Raw genomic sequence first — 20,704 nt, 5'->3', positions numbered from 1 at the left:
TGTCGGAAAATCCGATGGAAAAAGTCCGATGGAGCCCACACACGGTCGGAATGTCCGACAACACGCTCCGATCGGACATTTTCCATCGGAAAATCTGACCGTGTGTACGGGGCATTAGAGGTACAGAAGCACACCAAACACCCAGGAAATAGCACTATGGCTGCAAAGCTGCTGGTGCGTTTCTGGACCAATAAACACACCAAGGTGATCTAAAAAAACTTGCCACCGCCTTCATTTATAGCTGGCTATCGCAGTAAGCGGCTTTGGAGGGCTACAGACAGATGCAAACAAAGCCTGGGGAATGCCCAGGAAAAAAACAAAGCCTACTTACCACCAGCTCACAGACAACCAAATTGACCTGTCTAACAGTACGCATTATAAACAGTGCGCTGGACCTTCGGATCGCATGCGCCGCTGGCTTACCTGTAGGTAAAAAAATAACAAAGCTGGGTTTACAGCCACTTTAAAAGACAACTGTACATTAATCCCAAACTTTTCTAATCCTTCCCCATAGCACCTGAACTTACCTTCTGCACTAACCCCCTCCTTGACCAAATTAGTCATATCTGCGTACTGAGCCTGCACAATTTGTGTATTCTGATGTGGGTAAAGTCACCAGGCTATCAGAATACAAGTGAAATCATGTCTCCCTCTTTAGATACAGCCATGTGGCTATATATTGCCCTTGTTTACTTTTATAACCAAAAATATTCCTTTAACCACCTCAATACAGTGCATTTTCACCCCCTTCCTGCCCAAGCCATTTTTCAACTTTCAGCGCTGTCGCACTTTGAATGACAATTGCGCGGTCATACAACACTGTACCCAGATGAAATTGTTATCATTTTTTTCCCCACAAATAGAGCTTTCTTTTGGTGGTATTTGATCACCTCTGCGTTTTTTATTTTTTGCGCTATAAACAAAAGAAGAGCGACAAGTTTGAAAAAAAACACTATTTTTTACTTTTTTGCGATAATAAATATCCAATTTTTTTTCTTTAAAACTAATTTTTTCCTCAGTTTAGGCCGATATGTAATCTTCTACATATTTTTGGTAAAAAAAAAACGCAATAAGCGTATAGTGATTGGTTTGCGCAAAAGTTATAGCGTCTACAAAATAGGGGATAGATTTATAACATATTTATTTATTTATTTATTTTTTACTAGTAATGGCGGCGATCTGCGATTTTTATCGTGACTGCGATATTGCGGCGGACACATCGGACACTTTTGACACATTTTTGGGACCATTCACATTTATACAGCGATCCGTGCTATAAAAATTCACTGATTACTGTATAAATGTGACTGGCAGGGAAGGTGTTAACACTAGGTGGTGATCGAGGGGTTAACTGTGTTGCTAGGGAGTGTTTCTAACTGTAGGGGGCGGGGACTCACTAGGGGAGGAGACCGATCGATGTTCCTCTGTACTGGGAACATACCATCGGTCTCCTCTCCTCTGACAGGACCGTGGATCTGTGTGTTTACACACACAGATCCACGGTCTTGCTGTGTTACCAGCAATCGCAGGTGCTCGGCGGACATCGCGGTCGCCGGGCACGCGCACCGGGTGCCCAGTGACACGGCGGCCGCGCGCGCCCCCTGGTGGGTCGGGAAAGCGAGGCCATCATATGACGCCCGCCCGCAACGAGAGCTGCGCCGCCTGGCCGTCAATTGACAGCCATCGTCAGCAAGCAGTTAAAAATGAAGTTTTATTACTAAGATAGATACATTTTCTATATGGTGATCATTAACTTGCAATCTGCCTGACTTTTTCTGCTCATCAGCTATCCTTCTTGTTAGTGAATTTTATGTGTGGCCCAAGACAATTCCTCTGCTTCCATTGTGGAAGAAGGAAGGTCAAAAGGTTGGATGCCCCTAATATAAACCAATATCAACCTAACATAGTTTGCCTATTATACATTGACGCTTGGAGCAAATAATCTGTCAAAAAGTGTCCGATATAAGGAGTGCATTTTCTGTAGATTAATGAAATGTGCTCATGGTGTGCATGCATGAAGGGTTTAAGGTGATCTCACCCCTTGGAGTGTGTATAGTATAAATTACCCATACTATAGCTGCTGACTTTTAATATTAGGACACTTACCTGTCCTGGATTCCAGCCAATGCTTCCATCGGCTGTCAGGTGCTGCCGCCGCTAATGCCAGTTAGGGAACCCTGCAGGGAAGCCTTGCAGCTTCACCGCCGGGTCCCTTATGCGCATGTGTGGAGCACACTGCGCTCTCTTACCTGCTGGGCAGCAGGGGAGGGAGGAGGAGGGGGCCGGACTTCTGACACATCTCGCCGTGACAAGGTCCGACAGAAGTGGGGACAGGGTACCTGTTAAAAACAGGTACCCGCTTGCCCCTCCCCCCGAAAGTGCCAACGGAGGGGGGGGAATCAGATAAGCGGAAGTTCCACTTTTGGGTGGAGCCTCGCTCTAAAGGCAAATGGGCCCACATAATTACTACATCAGGTATGCAAACCTTAGAGCAAAACTTGTACTGTTAGATGATTTTGAATCCAAACCTCTATAAAAACCAAAAGAGAACTTTTAAGCAAAATTGCACTGTCATCATCTAGATGCAGGTTAGCTGTTGTCCAGATAAATTGGCTTTTCAGACAGCTGCAGGTTCATAAAGTTATGTCCACAGTTCACCAAAGCTGTCTTTTTTACTGCTTTTTGAGTGTATGTCTTCTGGAAAGGGTGTCCTGTCAACTGCACCATAGAAATGGTTGTAATAGGATAACTTAAACATGTCAGTTTGTGTTATTTAAGTGACAGTTAAGCTGGAAGCAATTAAAGTCAGTAGCCGGCTTGTAGAAATCCTTTACTGTAGTATTAAAAAAAAGTGCCATAATGATAAGAAAAGACTGAAAACAAAGACATTGGGACGCAGTTTTGCATCTTCTTTTTTGCTTCTTAGTTGACCTTCACACATATTGTACTGATGGACCTTTATCCTAATTTTTTTAAATTTTTTATTGGCAGGGCCTTTGTGTATGATAGTCGCAACAACCTTCAGATGCGAGGCTTAGTGGTGTTGCTTATATCTAAAGCAGCTGGACCAAGTAAACTGGCAGATGAATCCCTACAACATGACATGGTTAGCGGCATTTATGCAAGGTGAGAAATTGATGATTAATGTTTGCGTTTTTAAGATTGAAGTAGCTGTTAAAAAAAAAAAAATCTTAATCTTACAATTAGTAGCAACAGATATTAACTCTGGCATATTTTATCTTTTTTCCATTCTTCTACAGTTTTGTTGTAGAACTCCGGGCATAGTACTTTCTGTTTTCATTAGCTTGAGCAATGGATGTTTTTTTATGCAAAGAAAGGAAACAATGCGCTTAGGTGAGCACTGCTATAAACACACTGATATAAATGATACATCAGCAAAGTTAAATAGCAGCTATCACTACAAGTCTTGATGCTGACCAAAAAAGTATTGTATAAATAAGTGCAGCGCTTTAATAATGTATAATAAGAAATGCATACACATCACAAATGTACATATAAAACCCAAAAGAAATTTCATCCAGATAAGAAAATATATAACAGTCCACCACAAGTGTATGTAGTTATAATAGTCCCATGATATGGTGTATCCTGTTATAGGTAGTCCCCCTATCTGATACACTAATTGGTGTTCGGGTGAAGTGTACTCTGTCTCTCCTTCTGGTAAAAGGAAGAATCTCATAAGAGGATACACCCTATCACAGGACTATTATAACTACATACACTTGTGGTGGACTGTGTTATATATTTTCATATCTGGATTAAATTTCTTTTGGGTTTTAGGTTTAAATTTGTGATGTGTAAGCATTTTTTATTGTACATGTTTTAGCGTTGCACTTATTTATACAATGTTTTTTTTTATTGCTGTCTGTCTTTGCTGCAGAGATTTCCCCTCACTTTTTGTCCCAGAGGCATAGCAGAAAGTGAAAGACAATGTTCACAAAGCAAGGAAAAATCCTATCTACAGACAGTCCCCGGTTAAAAACAAGATAGGTTCTGTAGGTTTGTTCTTAAAGGGGTTGTAAAGTCTCAGTGTTTTTCTCCTTAATGTATTCTATGCATTAAGGTAAAAAAACCTTCTGTGCTTCAGCAGCCCCCCAGAGCCTCCCTGATCTTTCCAGCGACAAGAACGAGCCCGGTAGCCCCAGCCGCTGTCAGGACGTTGGCTCCCGCTGCTGTCAATCAAATTCAGTGACATGGGAGTCAGGGGGCGAGGCCGAGTCCTAATGTCTGTGTCAGTGGATGCAGCAGCTGGACTCGGGAGCGACCCCGCATGAGTGCTCCCATGGAATTCAACTTTTTGTGAGGGCTCTCCAGAGGGGGAGGAGCCAGGAGCGCCGCTGAGGGACCCCAGAAGAGGAGGATTGGGGCCCAGTGCCGGGACAGGGTAATTTAGCACCCATGGCGATAACACCAAACTGCGCCACACCCCCAACACACAAGATGTATGAGCATCATGTGTTAGCAAAAATCCCCCCCAAAAAAAATTTTAAAAATTGAGTACTAATCGGCATACTTAGCCCTAAGCATAAATTCCCTCTGCAAGCCAAAATTCTCCCCAAATTCTCCCCTGCTACCGCCGCACTCCATTCGTCTCCGCCGGTAGCAGCGAAGACGATCGCGTCTTTTCCCCTCACATACCTGGAGCCGAGTGAGTGAAAGATGACTCCTGCTCGGCTCCATAACAATGGATGACGGAAGCGACATCAAACGTCACTTCTGCCGAATGGCCTTAAAGGGGGCATTTTTTTTACCGCGTTTTTTTACACATTTTTACCGCGTTTTTGCTGTGATTTTGTGCAGGTCACCAATGTAAAAAGCAGAAAAACACCTGTAAGCTGCCCCAAAGAAGCTCATGTTCTTTTTTGAGCTTAAGGCGTTTTTCAGGTGTTTTGCTTTAGGTGACAAAACTCTACGATGTGAACAGGTGCATTCTATCACAAGATTCAGGTTCACAGAGAAAGGATTATTTCATCCAGGAAACAGGTGCCATTGAAATGAATGGAATTTTTGCTTGTTTGGCGGTTTTCAGGCATTTTTTCTGGCGTTTTACGAGCTGAAAATGCTCAGGTGTGAATGCAGCCTAAGCATAAATGTGAGATCTGAGGTCTTTTTGACCCCAGATCTCACATTTAAGAGGTCCTGTCATGCTTTTTTTCTATTACATGGTATATTTACATTCCTTGTGATAGGAATAAAAGTGACACATTTTTTTTTTTTTAAATGACAGTGTAAAAATAAAAAGTAAAATAAATAAGAAAAAAAAAAATTTAAAGCGCCCTGTCCTGCTGAGCTCGAGCGCAGAAGCGTACATATACGCAAGTCGCGCCCGCATAGGAAAATGGTGTTCAAACCACACATGTGAGGTATCGCTGCAATCGTTAGAGAGAGAGCAATACGTCTAGACCTACTCTATGACTCAAAACTGGTAACTGGTAGAAATTTTTAAGGGTCAAAGTTTGTCACCATTCCAAGACAATTTTGAAGCATGACATGTTGGGTATCAATTTAATGTTTGGAGGTTCTAAGTTATTTTCTAGCAAAAAAAAATTATTTTAACTTGTAAACACCAAGTTTGAAAATTAGGCCCGGTCCTTAAGTAGTTATTGTTGTGCTCCTAAGTACAATGGAAAAAGAGAGCTAACCATGTCGGGTTGGATGTGCTTCCTGGTCAGTTTGAAATAGGACAGGGGGGCTGACAGGATCAACAGGTATTTCATGCAAAGAAAGCAATACAAAGAGGACAGCATACTTTTTGAAACAAGTACATGGTAACACAGACACATCCAGAAATATCAAATGTTGGGGTAACATACACTTTAAAGTATATGAAGAGCTAAAACTTTTAGGCTATCCAGTCAGGAAGTGAGGAGAACTTTTCAACAGAAACAGATAAAAAATGTTTAATACTGTACACTAGGGGAAATAGTTTGATGTCTGTGTCCCTATTGCAGATTTGATTGATCCACTTCCTATCTAATGCAATTGTTTTCAGCAGGATGGGAAGTGAGGGTAAATCTACTTGAAGTGGAAGTAAAGGCAAAGTTTTCCTAAAATGTTGCCTCCCCCTTCCGCCTATGTATGTTGTTTATAAAAGACCTTTTTCTTTAACCCCTTGGAGCTGGCGCCTCCTGGCCCCTTAAGGGGTTTAGGATGCCGGGAGGTGAAGTTCATGATTATCTAACTGCCATGATAAGCTGTCACGGTAGTCACGTGATCAGAAAGCTGCCGATCACAAGCAGCGATCGGGAGCTTCTCGTTAGCCACTGGTAACTGTGCCGGGAGAGCACTCTTGGCTCAACTGTTTTTGCACTAATGGACGCAAATATGGGTCCACTCAGCGCCAAGGCCTACCTCACTGACACAGGGAAGCCATTGCTTGTAAAGCACGTGACTGCACCCGAAATGAATTAAAAAAAGGTATTTACATTACTCTCTATTATAAAGAATATACAGCATAGATCTGGGGGGTGGTCAATATTTTTAAGCAAATTTATAGTAGCTTAACAGTCTCAGTTAGAATGTCTCCCAGATGCTGGAGTTTTTTAGCTAGATTACAATGGGCTCTTACTTCACAATTTTGTTGAACACCTTTAGGGTGACCATAAACAGTGCAATGTGACCGAGGCCTAACAATTTAGTATGCTGTAATAAGAAAATTGTGCAATGATGTTAATGTACAATATATAGATAAGGGGCTGCGTAAACTGTCGGCGCTATATAAGTACCTGTAATAAATAAATTGAATTTTTAGCATCTACATTACAGGATCAGTAGGAATCTGCAATGATGATTGCTAAAGTCCTTGCCTTGCATGTAACTGGCTTGGAGAGGATTGTTTTTCTCTCAACAAGTTAAAATTTCACATTAATAATAATCTGATCACTTTATGATGATATGAAGTCATGTTAGTTATAAACTTCACCTATTGCCTCACTGTGTTACCTTTTGTGCAAAAAGGTGCACCATTGTTTCACAAATGATGACAAAAATGTATGAACTATAATTTAGCAGATATTAGTTGTAGACAAGTTACTTCATACTGTGTACGCGCAGCTTTATAATATAATAAGTGTTACAGTGTTAAGTGATTTTCATCCGTTGAACACCTGCAGTGCCGAGGTAATTAAAGTCTGCTATTAGAAGGTTCACTCTGCAGGTTATTGATGAGCAGGAAATCTAAAATTTCCACATTTGTGTCTAAATAACAGAGAAATTATCGTGTGAATTATCCATAGGGAGTATTCCACTCAGAAATGCCTTATAGGCAATATTAGGAATTGTTCATTGCGTTAAGGGGAAAGTACCCCTTGTTAAAAAGACTTGAAAAGTGTGACGGGAAAGGATTTGATTTAGAAGGTATGACAGCGAGCAACATGTTCAGAAGTAGAGGAGTGCGGGGGGGTATGATAGGTAGTGTGTGCAGTATAGGTGTCCGGAGGTATGACAGGCTGTATGTGCAGGAGTGGGGTATGGAGGGTATAACAATAGGCAGTATGTGCAGAAATAGAGCGTGGAGAGTATTAGGAAGAGGTATATATGTAAAGACAGGAATGTTAAGGGTATGACAGTGATCAGTATATGTAGGAGAGGAGTGCAAAGTGTATGAGAAGTATGTGTAGTAGGGGAGTCCAGGGCAAGGATGGGGGACAGTATGTGTAGGAGGTTAGCATGGAAGGTATGACAGCGGGCATAAAGGTTAATATTTTGACTCACAGATGGTGGTTACCGATCTTTCTGTAATTAGCAACCAAATGTATTTATTTAATACAGGTACTTGTATAGCGCCATCAATTTACACAGCGCTTTACATATATATTGTACATTCACATCAGTCCCTACCCTCCAGGAGCTTACCATCTAAGGTCCCTAAATCGCATTCATACATACACATACTAGGGCCAAATTAGACAGGAGCCAATTAACCTACCAGCATGTCTTTGGTGTGGGAGGAAACCGGAGGAAATCCACACAGGCACAGGGAGAACATGTACACTCTGTGCAGGTAGTGCCATGGTTGAGATTTGAACCGATGACCCTAGTGCTGTCAGACGGAAGTGCTAGCCACTTAGGCACTGTAATGCTCAAGTTACTAAAAATATGGTTATAGCCTTACAGGTGAATGACGGGAGGAGAAATGTGCCCTAAAATGCATTTGGTACTCGTTTACAATGATTAATAAAGCAGCAGCATGGGAGACAATTCTTCATGCAGATAGTTTTACGGAGGATGAATAGATGTTAAGATCAAATTGAAGCATATTATTGTGCAACAGTAAAGGTAGCGAGGATTGTGTTAGTAGTCTTGCGGACTGTGAAGGTGGTTGGGATAGGATAATGAAATACAAAGTGTGTCAGCTGAACTTGGAACAGTGGACTCGCTGCTGAAGGTTAACACACATCACATGCTGGTGATTGGCCGTGAGGGGTAAATGCGCATGTGCTGGGTACTGGCAGCTGAAGGTTTAATGCAATACAAGCAGAAGTATAGGTGCTGAGAAGTTAAAGCACATACATTGGATACTGAATACTGGTTAACTTACATTAACTCAGTACTGGGTGCTGAAGGGTTAACATACATGCCTTGGGACTGGGGTGCTCTGAATCATCAAGGATTCATGAAAAATCATTCTTGCCAGACCAATCTAAGTGAGCTGCCATCTTGATAAAGGAAGGCCTGTGGATGTGGTGTATCTGGATTTTGGAAAGGCATTTCATACAGTTCCCCATAAATGTTTACTGTACAAAATAAGGTCTGTTGGCATGGACCATAGGGTGAGAACATGGGTTGAAAACTGGCTACAGGGGCGAGTTCAGAGGGTAGTGATAAATGGGGAGTACTCGGAATGGTCCGGTGTGGAAAGTGGGGTCCCCCAGGGTTCTGTGCTGGGACCAATCCTTTTTAAGTTACTCATAAACAATCTGGAGGATGGGATAAACAGCTCAATCTATATTTGCGGACGACACAAAGTTAAGCAGGGGGATAACTTCTGCGCAGGATGTGGAAAGCTTACAAGGAGACCTAAACAAATGAATGGGTTGGACAACTACATGGCAAATGAGGTTTAATGTTGAAAAATGTAATGTAAGCATTTGGGTGCCAAAAATGTGAATACAATTTACTCGGTAGGGGGAGAACATCTGGGGGTCTCTAGGATGGAAAAGTACCTGGGGGTCCTAGTAGATGATAGGCTCAGCAATGGCATGCAATGCCAAGCTGCTGCAAGCAAAGCCAACAGAATGTTGGCATGCATTAAAAAGGGGATTCACTCCAGAGATAAAACGATTATTCTCCCACTCTACAAGACTCTGGTCCGACCTCACCTGGAGTATGCTGCCCAGTTCTGGGCACCAGTCCTCAGGAAGGATGAGCTGGAACTGGAGAGAGTCCAGAGAAGGGCAACAAAGCTAATTAAGCAACTGGAGGATCTTAGTTAGACTACAAGCATTGAACTTATTCTCTCTAGAGAGGAGACGCTTGGGAGGGGATATATCAATGTACAAATACTGTACTGGTGACCCTAGAATAGGGAACAAACTTTTCAGTGAAAAGGAATTTAAAAAGACACGCAGCCATTCACTAAAATTGGAAGTGAAGCGGTTTAACCTTAATCACTTTAGCCCCGGAAGATTTGGCTCAATGACCAGGCCATTTTTTGCGATACGGCACTGCGTCACTTTAACTGACAACTGTGCGGTCATGCGACGTTGTACCCAAGCAAAATTGACATCCTTTTTTCCCACAAATAGAGCTTTCTTTTGGTGGTATTTGAACATCTCTGCGGTTTTTATTTTTTGCGCCATAAACAAAATAAGAGCGACAATTTTGAAAAAAACACAATGTTTTGTACTTTTTGCTATAATAAATATCCCCTTTTTTTTTTTTTTTTTAAAAAGCAAATTTTTTCCTCAGTTTAGGCCGATATGTATTGTACATATTTTTGGTAATAAAAATTGGTTTGCGCAAAAGTTATAGCGCCTACAAAATAGGGGAAAGATTTATGGCATTTTTTTTTAATTATTATTATTATTTTTTTTACTAATAATGGTGGTGATCAGCAATTTTTATCGGGACTGCGACATTATGGCGGACACATTATGGAATTGACACATTTTTGGGACCATTGACAATTATACAGCGATCGGTGCTATAAAAATGCACTGATTACTGTGTAAATGTCACTGGCGGGGAAGGGGTTAACACTAGGGGGCGATCAAGGGGTTAACTGTGTTCCCTCATGTGTGTTCTAACTGTAGGGGGATGGGACTGACTAAAGGAAATGACAGATCGTTGTTCCTAGCTAGTAGGAACACATGATCTCTCTCTCCTCTCATCACAGAACAGGGATGTGTGTTTACACGTACACATCCCTGTTCTGGCTCTCGCTCCCAGCTGGCGGTCATCACGACTGCCGGGCACGCGCATCGGCAGCCCCGCAGTGCAGCGGCTGCGCGTTCGCCTGCTATCCCCACTTAAAGGGCCGAGGTACAGCTACGATGGTTCGCGGTAACCTGCCGCCGTATAATGACGGTGGCTGGTCGGCAAGCGGTTAAACTGCATAGAGGGTTCTTTACTGTCAGAGCGGTAAGGATGTGGAATTCTCTTCTACAAGCGGTGGTATCAGCAGGGAGCATCGATAATTTCAAAAAACGATTAGATGGATATCTTAACGATCACAGCATACAGTGGTATACAATGTGCTATTAACATAAACGCGCACACACACAGGTTGAACTGGGTGAACTTTTTTTTTCTCCAACCTCACCTACTACGTAACTATGTAACATGCAATTTGTGCAGTGGGAGTGTTTGACTGCAAATTGAGTGTTCTTAAAAGGAAGCTGGAGATTGTGTGTGTACCACAGGAAGGATACAGGAGAAAGACCAACCAATATGTGCTGGAGAAGGGATCTCACTGGCAAAAGACCAATCTGTGTGCTGGAAGTGTAAAGTCACTGGGGAAAGACCAAGAAGAGGCCAATTTGCACAGGGGTGAAAGTAGAACTTAAAGTGTAGTTAAAAGAGAAGTATGTTTTTCTTTTTTTTTTGAGAATCATACTTACTTAGGTGGATCTGTGCCCCGGCGCCTCTAACACTGAGAACCGAGCAATCGAACACGGACGATCACTCGGTTCTTACTGCTCCTTGAGCAGAGAGCTGGTGACTGTCGATCAGAGCTATCTACTCTGCCCCCTTCTCTCTCACTGCAGCACTGGGCTGTGGAGGGGGCGGCTGGCTCAGCCTCTCAGTGGCCCGCTGAGAGGCTGAGCTGGGTGTCGGTCCAGGGATCTGGCAGATCCCGACTCTGTGGTCATGATGAAACGGAGCCTGGGCCGACTTCTTCTGTGACGTCAGTAGAGAGCAGACTTCAGCCTGCTCTGTGCTGAAAATGGGTCACAGGAATGCAAAACGAACTGCACTCCTGTGATCCACAGGAGCTTTGGCTGTACGTCTCCTTTATGGTTAAAGTTGTAAAGCCTCAAGGTTTTTGCATTAAGGTGAAAAACCTTCTGTGCTGCAGCTCCCCTCAGACCCCCCTCTTTTTTTTTTTACCTGAGCCTGATTCGATGCAGCGATGTGCATGAGCTCCAACTCCAATCTCTCTCCTCATTGGACAGATTGATAGCAGCAGGAGCCATTGGCTCCGGCTGCTGTTAATTAAATCCTGTGACATGGGAGCAAGGGACTCGGAAGCAAGCCCTTACGGGTGCCCCCATGGAAATCGGCTTTCCGTGGGGGCACCTGATAAAGAGGGGGGGCCTGGAGCACTTGCAGGGCACCTCAGAAGAGGAGGATCTCTCCTGCTCTGTGCAAAATGATTTAAAAGTATAAAAAAAAAAAAAAAAAAAGTATAGCATGTTTGTTATTTTTATTTAAAAAAAAAACGAGGGTTTAAAACCCCTTTAAAAAAATGTATGCTAAAAGATTTATTACTGTAACTTTTTGCTACTATTTTATGTTATATGTTTTATAATTTTCCCTATATATGATAGAGCTAATTTTGATACATTTTCCTGTGTCCCTAGTGGAGTTTAACTTGGTTGCATTGTCAGGTTTTCTTAATATTTAGGAAAATTTTCGTTTTTTTTTTTTTTTTTTATAATGCTCTGTACACACGGACATTGATCGGACATTCCGACAACAAAATCCATGGATTTTTTCCGACAGATGTTGGCTCAAACTTGTCTTGCATACACACGGTCACACAAAGTTGTCGGAAAATCCGATCATTCTGAACGTGGTGATGTAAAACACGTACGTCGGGACTATAAACGGGGTAGTAGCCAATAGCTTTCGTCTCTTAATTTATTCTGAGCATGCGTGGTACTTTGTGCGTCGGATTTGTGTACACACGATCGGAATTTCTGACAACGGATTTTGGTGTTGGAAAATTTTATAACAAGCTCTCAACCTTTGTCGGAAATTCCGATGGAAAATGCGTGATGGAGCCCACACACGTTCGGAATTTCCGACAACAAAGTCCTATCACCCTTTTTCTATCGGAAAATCCGACTGTGTGTACAGGGCATTAGTGTTTATGGAAGCACTTGGCTTTCTGGGCAGGGGAGATACACCAAAATGTATGCTGCACAGACACAGATGCCCATATGTAAGAGGCCTTATCCCACTTTATGGAGGAAGAAGGGACATCGTTGTGATGTCACTTCTTTCCCTTAGAGATTTAGACATTCTATAGTGTGGAGCTCTCGACCTCCCGAAACATCATCAACGTTCATCAACAAATCCAACACCTCCACTCGTTTCTCATTCTGCACCTCCCATCTAAACAGGTCTGTTGTTCTTTGGCACTGTGTCTCTAGCAGATTAATGTTTATTCATACCTCTCTATGACATGCAGTGCCTAATACAGCTTTGCTCAAAAGTTTGTATACCCTTGGACAATTGGTAATATACAGTATGTACCATTTTTAAAGAAAACTTGATTGAGCGGGCAAAACACATTTCTTTTATTTTTTGGGATTCATATTCAACTGCAAGTCATAACAGAATGGCACAATCATAAAACAAAACATGTTAACAAGTAAACAAATTAAATTACCCCTATTCAAACTCACACTGTTTAGGAGTTATTCACACTGTATGGTGATGTCACCAGCGCATACGCTCTGAAGGAACAGCATACCCGTGCCGTCCCTTCAGGGCTCTGTGCTGTGGCCGTGACTCCTGCGCGCATGCACGGGAGTGACGTCATCGCGACTCAGCCAATCAGATGTCTGGAGCACTCAAACCCGGAAGGAAGACTGAGAGAAGATGGAAGCCCTGTCAGCGGTGACAGCGGAAGGCTTCATTCTAAGGTAGCCATTTCATAATGTGCTAGTATACTAGCACATTATGCCATTGCCTTGCAGGGTATTTTTTTTTTAAAGGCTGCGGTTTACTACTGATTTAACCACTTCAGCTCCGAAAGGTTTTCCCCACTTTCTGACCAGGCCATTTTTTGCGATACGGCACTGCGTTAATTTAACTGACAATTACGCGGTCATGCGGCGCTCTACCCAAATAAAATTGATGTCCTTTTTTCCCACAAATAGCGCTCTCTTTTGGTAGTATTTGATCACCTCTGCGTTTTTTTATTTTTTGCGCTATAAACAAAAAAAGACCCAAAATTTTGAAAAAAAATTATATTTTTTACTTTCTGCTATAAAACGCATCCAATAAAAAATGTTTTAAAAAATCAAGATTCTTCATCAGTTTAGGCCAATTTGTATTCTGCTACATATTTTTGGTAAGAAAAATCCCAATAAGTGTATATTGATTGGTTTGCGCAAAAGTTTTTATTTTTTTATTGTTTATACTAGTAATGGAGGATCAGCGATTTTTAGCGGGAGTGCAACATTGCGGTGGACAAAACTGACACTAAATAACAGTTTTTGCGGACCAGTGACACCAATACGGTGATCAGTGCTAAAAAAAAATTTAAAAAAATGCACTGACATTATATAAATGACACTGGCAGGGAAGGGGATAACAGGGGTAATCAAAGGGTTAATTGTGTTCCCTGGGTGTGCTTTCTAACTGTGTGGTAAGGATGAGCTCCGGCGTGTTCCACACCCCACGTGCAGGGCTCGCTTGGAAGTCAGAACTGCGCTAATCACAGGCAGTGAGATATTTCCCGATCTCTGCAGCCGCGCATCGGGACAATGTCTCACTGCCTGTGATTAGCGCAGCGCAGTGTCGACTCCCTGGCGGGCTCTGCACGTGGGGTGTGAAACACGCCGGAGCTCATCCTTACTGTGTGGGGGATGGACTCACTCGAGGAAGAGACACAGCTGTGTTCCTGATAAGCAGGAATCACAGATCTCTCTCTTCCTGTCTGACAGTCTGCCTTATTTACATAGGCAGACCACCGTTCTGTCATTTCCCTGAACGATTGCGGATGGCCGGTGGCCATCGCGGCTGCTGGACCCGCTAATTGGTTTGTGCTGTATCCAATGACAGCGGGAGCTTGGCTGCGGCGGTGTGCGCCCCAGAGCCAATGGAAGAAATCACATACAGGTAGGTGATTTTGTGCTTAAGTGGTTAAAGTGATACTAAAGAATTATTATTTTTTATTTGTTTAAAAATAACAAACATGTCATACTAACCTGCTTTGTGCAGTGGTTTTGCACAGAGTAGCCCAGATTTTCCTCTTCTGAGGTCCCTCGCCAGTGCTCCTGGCCCCTCCCTCCTGCCGAGTGCCCCCACAGCAAACAGCTTGCTATAGGGGCACCTGCGCCGCTGCTGTGTCCATTCAGACCCGGAGCCGTGGCTTGACCCCGCCCCCTCTCTTTCCTCATAGGCTCACTGTCGCAAATGGTGCCCGCTGTGTGTCTCAGCCAGGAGGGAGAGTCCCGGACAGCAGAGTCTCTCCTGCCACATCGCTAGATCGAGGTGGGGCTTAGGTAAGTATTAGGGGGCAGGGGCATAACTAGAAATCACAGGGCCCCATAGCAAAATGTTGTATGGGGCCCCCCTGCAAACAGCCCCCCCCACAAAAAAATAACTAATTCCATTGAACAACAGATTACCACACTCATGTGGCACAGTACCCAGGCAACAGCTTATATTAATTTCGAACAACAAAGTAAATTCATTCATCAGTGACCGTGACCAGTAAATTCATTCATCAGTGACTGTGACCAGTAAATTCATTCATCTGTGACCGTGACCAGTAAATTCATTCATCAGTGACCGTGACCAGTAAATTCATTCATCAGTGACCGTGACCAGTAAATTCATTCATCAGTGACCGTGACCAGTAAATTCATTCATCAGTGACTGTGACCAGTAAATTCATTCATCAGTGACTGTGACCAGTAAATTCATTCATCAGTGACTGTGACCAGTAAATTCATTCCTCAGTGACTGTGACCAGTAAATTCATTCATCAGTGACTGTGACCAGTACATTCATTCCTCAGTGACTGTGACCAGTAAATTCATTCCTCAGTGACTGTGACCAGTAAATTCATTCCTCAGTGACTGTGACCAGTAAATTCATTCCTCAGTGACTGTGACCAGTAAATTCATTCCTCAGTGACCGTGACCAGTAAATTCATTCATCTGTGACCAGTAAATTAATTCATCAGTGACTGTGACCAGTGCAGCCTGCAGGACATTAAGGCCTCATTCTCACAAGGCGGATCTGCTTCCACGGAGTCCGCCTTGGTCCGCTCAGCGGGAGATCTCTCCGTTTGTCTCCGCTGAGCCGGCGGATGACAGGTCCCTCTCTGCTCACTGAGCAGGGAGGGGCTTGTCGAGCGCCGCTGGTTTCTATGGAGAGATTGGACGAAAACGGACAGCATGTCCGTTTTCATCAGATCTCACCCGATCCGATCCACCAGGGACGGATCTGAACGTAGGGGCATCCGTCTGATTTTAGCAGATCGGATCGGGTCGGATGTCAGCGGACATGTCTCCGCTGACATCTGTCGCTCCATAGACTAGCATGGAGCGCCTGTTCAGGTCCGCCGTCAAAACTGACAGGCGGACTTGAACGGTCCGACCGTGTGAAAGGGGCCTAATACAGCAGTTACAGTGCAGGACATTGGAAATCAAATACTCCGCGCTTAGGATCAGTAACAACAAGGAACTGCAGCCCCCTGGGCAAACGGAAAACACAGAAGTGAAATCCACGTACTACAATATGTTCTAATAGGGGAATGGCGCTGTTCACAGACAATTGGAAAAACCAAAAAAATGAAAAATATTAAAAAAGAAAAATGACAATGTGTGAAAAGTGTACACCAAAGTCCACAACAAGCTTGGTGAGAGATTCCTGCTAAAATACTGCAACCTATTCAATTGCGTATATCAGGTAAGATGTGGGTGTGCAAATCACCACCATTGGTGAAAAATAAAAATACATATGAAATATGAGAAATAAATAAAAGTGACATTAAAAAAAATATCAACATTTGAAAATCCCACTAACGTGCCCAGTGACATAAAAAATATGTAAATTAGTCCAAGTGACATAAAAAATATTAAGTATAAAATATAAGCATCTGTAATTCCTCTGACGTGGACTATGAGAATCAAAAATATAAAACAGAATATGTATATATATTAAATAGATCAATCAAGAAAATGTAAAAAATTGAATAAACTAGTATGTGGATATGTGCAACCAAAAAACGTGAAATAATTTATGTGCACCAATAAAAATAGTCCAATATAAATTGTCCAATAAATGTGAAGGAGATCCCTGTACACAGATGGTATGTGTATCCAACAGGTTTGCAATCCCCAGCAGGTTTTCAATACTGATGTGATCAGTGTTTTGTAGGCCCCCACTTGTGCCCTCACTCACCAGAAAGCCCAACCCCTGCAGGGGTGAAGGGCATAAGTAGATCCTGTGGCCGGAATCCTGGACGCCCGAAATCCCCCTCTCAGGTTCCGTGAACTCCTTCCCTCTTGATCCACAGTGTTCCTTATGATGGTATCCACCGGAGTAAATCCATGTGTATGGAGAAAAAAGGAACCCTCATAGCGTAAGTCCGTAAATCACAAAGTTTTATTAACCAAAAAAATGATGAAGTTAAAAAATAGGAGCTGACACTGCTCCCCTGGCTAGCTGAAAGCTGATAATATCTGAGGTAGCGAGGTAGCGGCGTGCGTTCCACCAGCCTAACTACCGAAACCGGAAGTGTACAGAGTCAAACGTAGGAGCGACGTGTGCGTACCATATGACCACGCCTTACGCGTTTCATCATCAAGACGCCTCTGAGGCCTCAGATGACGTCTTGATGACGAAACGCATAAGAACATATTACAGTGCAGGACATTAATACAGCAGTTACAGTGCAGGACATTTACCCCCCTCCCCCCGCCATGCTGCATATTACAAAAATCACAGCCACAGTCACAGACAGTTCATATTCTTCTTCAGACTGCAGTCCGGCCGTATGGCATCACTGGCTGCATCAGCTTAATTTAGCTGTGCTGCTTGCTTCCTTACCTGGAAATATGAATGATCGCTTCGCTGACTCTGTCTCTCTGTGGGTCACGGACCGGTGTATTGAGGTTCATCCTCGGCGGCGCTGCCTGGCTCCTCGTGGTTGCAGACTGCAGTAGTTCTCGCTGCTCCCCCCATCGCGCCTCTGGCTGAGTGATGTCACACTGCTGGGACGGGGATGGCGCCGGTTATTCTGTCTTCTGTGCAGGACAGTCACAGGAGCTTGCCGATGCTGAGGGCCCCACTTGGCAGCGGCCCCATAACGACCGTGTGGGTTGCATTTGCGGTAGTTCTGCCACTGTTAGGGGGGCTGTAGCACACAGGTTTTTTTATCTTAATGCGTAGAATGCATTAAGATAAAAAACATTCTGCCTTTAGAACCACTTTAACTATGTATACACAGACACAGATACATTGCAATGTAAAAAGCCACATATGTGGGAAGTTAACCTTTAATTGCCATTTTAACCTGTATGTGTCACCTTCCAGGATATGTAAACTTTTCATTAGGGCCATTTGGGTGAATTTTGTTATTATTTTAAAAGGAGCCAAACAACTATGTCATAAAAAATGGCTCCGTATGATCACTATCCTTAACCTTCTCTGTCCAGGCCAATTTTCAGCTTTCACCGCTGTCACACTGTGAATGACAATTGCGCGGTCATGCAACACTGTACCCATAAATAATCATTTTTTTCATTTTCTTCCCACAAATAGAGCTTTCGTTTGGTGGTATTTGATCACCACTGTTTTTTCAATTTTTTTTTTGCAAAAATAAAAAAAAAGTTTTTCTTTGTTTCTTTTAATAAAATGTTGTTTTTTCTTCACTGACGGGCACTGATGAGGAGGCACTAATATGCAGCACTGATAGGTGGCACTGATGGCCACTAACAGGTGGCAATGATGGGCACTGATAGGTGGTACTGATGGGCCTCTATATTAGGCCCCTTTCACACGTGCGGACCGTATGTCCGTATTTCATCCATCCGTTTTTGGATGAAATACGGACATACATGCATCCCTATGGGATAGCGGGTGTCAGCGGATGTACATCCGCTGACACCCGATGTTGTCCGCCTCCGCTCTCGTCCGATTCTGCGGACGGAAGAAAATCCTATTTTTCTATCCGTCTGCAGAGCGGATCGGAGGAACACGGACAGACGGTCCGTGTTCCTCCGATCCCCCATAGGGGAGAGCGGAGATCTGACAGGGCGGTCCCTGCACAGTGTGCGGGTCCCGCCCTGTCATCTGCCTGCTCAGCTGGGGAAAGCGGAGCGATCCCCGCTGAGCAGCGGATAAACACGGGGCAGATCAACACGGATCCGTCCCGTGTGAAAGGGGCCTGACATACTGTGCTCTTTACCACTCAAAGTGCTTCATACCTCCTTATTCTACACAGTGCTGGATACACATATAATTGAATTCAAATAAAAGCTGGAACAGCCAGAATCTAGAGTGCATGAGAACCAGATAGCTTCTATTTTTTATTTTCAAAGTTTAACTGAACAAGCTGAAGATAGAAGCTGCTTGGTTGCCATGCTCAAATGCTTTAGATTACGTCTGCGCTGGTTCTTATTAGTGTCCTCCATAGTGCCTTATGCCTTTATATTACACAGACTGCCTCATACCTTTGTATGACACACAGTGCCTCGTACCTTTGTATTACACATAGCGGTTGAGTTACTAAAACTGGAAAGTGCAAAATCCGTTTTCTTTTTTTTTTGTCAAAGGTTAATTGAACAAGCTGAAGTTAGAAGCTAATTGGCTACCCTGCGCAGCTGCACCAGATTTTCCACTCTCCAGTTTTAGTAAATCAACCCCATAGTGTTTTATCTCTTTGTAATACATACAGTGTCTCATACCTCTTCATTAAATATACTTCTTCATCCCTTTCTATTAGATAAATTGTCTCTTACCTCTCTATTCCTTGATGTGCATCAAGTGTCTTAATTACATGCAGCGCCTTATATTTTTCCATTACATGCAATGTATCATACGTCTGGTAGGGAGAGCTTCTTTGATGTCTATAAAAAGTGCTACTCCCTTTTTCATCATTATGCATTGCTGCCCCTAGTGTGGGTGAGAAGGAGCGTTTGTAGACCAGGGGCAACCCAAGCATCCTAAACTGTGTGCATCCAGAGGATACCCATTACACACACAAAATACCGTACTTTACATAGTTTTTTAAGACTACAGTTTCCTGTTAAACTATCATCATGTATGGTGCTATCCCTCAAGGACCAACCTAATCAGTGACTACCAGAGATCTTTGTAGTCCCTGTTTGTCTTATGGGATGTTATATGTAGCTCTGTCTAGAGTGGGTAACCCACAAAGTTTACTTTAGGTATCTGCATAAAATTTGTATCTACAGAAATGTTCTAGATTACACAATGGAAATACATGTACAAATTTCATATTTAGGAGAACTAACCAGAGCAATCTGAGGTTTAGACTGGGTTCACATTGGTGCGCTGTGCGACTTCGCATGTGATTCGCACCTCACTGCTGTGCAAATCACATGCGATGCCTGTGCAATGTGAATTCAGCCATACAGATTGTATGGCTGAATTTGCATTTCCTTCCGACTAAAGTCGTGCAGGACCCTTTTTTTGGTCTGCACCAGAATCGGATTGCATGGGTGTTCCGATTCCTCTTCAGATTGACAGTTCACACTGCGATATGCAAACCGATCTGAGGGTGTCATTAACTTTGTATTGACGCTCCCAGCAGTTCGCATAAGGCAGTGTGAACTACCTGTGAGTCAGGTGCGATGCAGGAACCCGCACTGGATTCGCAGGGTTTCCCGCATCGCACAAAAGTGAACGCAGCCTATATGACCGCTCAGTGAGCATATGATTAGTATCCTTCTCTGATGCCTACTTGTACGCATACATCTCCCCATATGTACACACACAGATCCCCCACCTGTACACGCACAACCCTCTTCCCCCGTACCCTTAGGGCATATTTACACTTACTTCAGCTTCAACACACATTAATGGCTAGTTTACACTTGTTTGAAAACAAGGCTTTGAACAGGCTTTATTAAAGCTCCCTGAATGCTAGTCAAAGCCCCTGTCACTAAATAAAATGGTTGGCTTACAGTCCTGTTTACACCTGCTTTTGCTTTGCTTCGGCTTTGCTTCAAAAATTATACCCCATGTAGCTTTAGTGGTGTTTCAAAGCGTCTTCAAAGCCTCCATAGAAGTCTATGGCAAAGCTTGCTTG

General features: G+C 43.3%; 1 protein-coding gene across 2 annotated transcripts in view; it reads left to right on the top strand.

Moving 5' to 3' along the window:
* Positions 1-20,704, top strand: part of PDSS2 (decaprenyl diphosphate synthase subunit 2) — a 339,874-nt gene that overhangs the window by 134,838 nt on the left and 184,332 nt on the right. For both annotated transcript variants that reach the window (XM_073627025.1, XM_073627026.1), the window contains exon 3: positions 2,992-3,126. In XM_073627025.1, coding sequence (XP_073483126.1) covers positions 2,992-3,126 — 135 coding nt within the window. The remainder of the gene's footprint in view (positions 1-2,991; positions 3,127-20,704) is intronic.

This window comes from Aquarana catesbeiana, linkage group LG04 (genome assembly GCF_042186555.1).
Source record: "Aquarana catesbeiana isolate 2022-GZ linkage group LG04, ASM4218655v1, whole genome shotgun sequence".
NCBI lineage: Eukaryota > Metazoa > Chordata > Amphibia > Anura > Ranidae > Aquarana > Aquarana catesbeiana.
The sequence above is the reverse complement of the archived record's forward strand: the minus strand, read 5'-3'. Positions and strand labels throughout refer to the sequence as shown.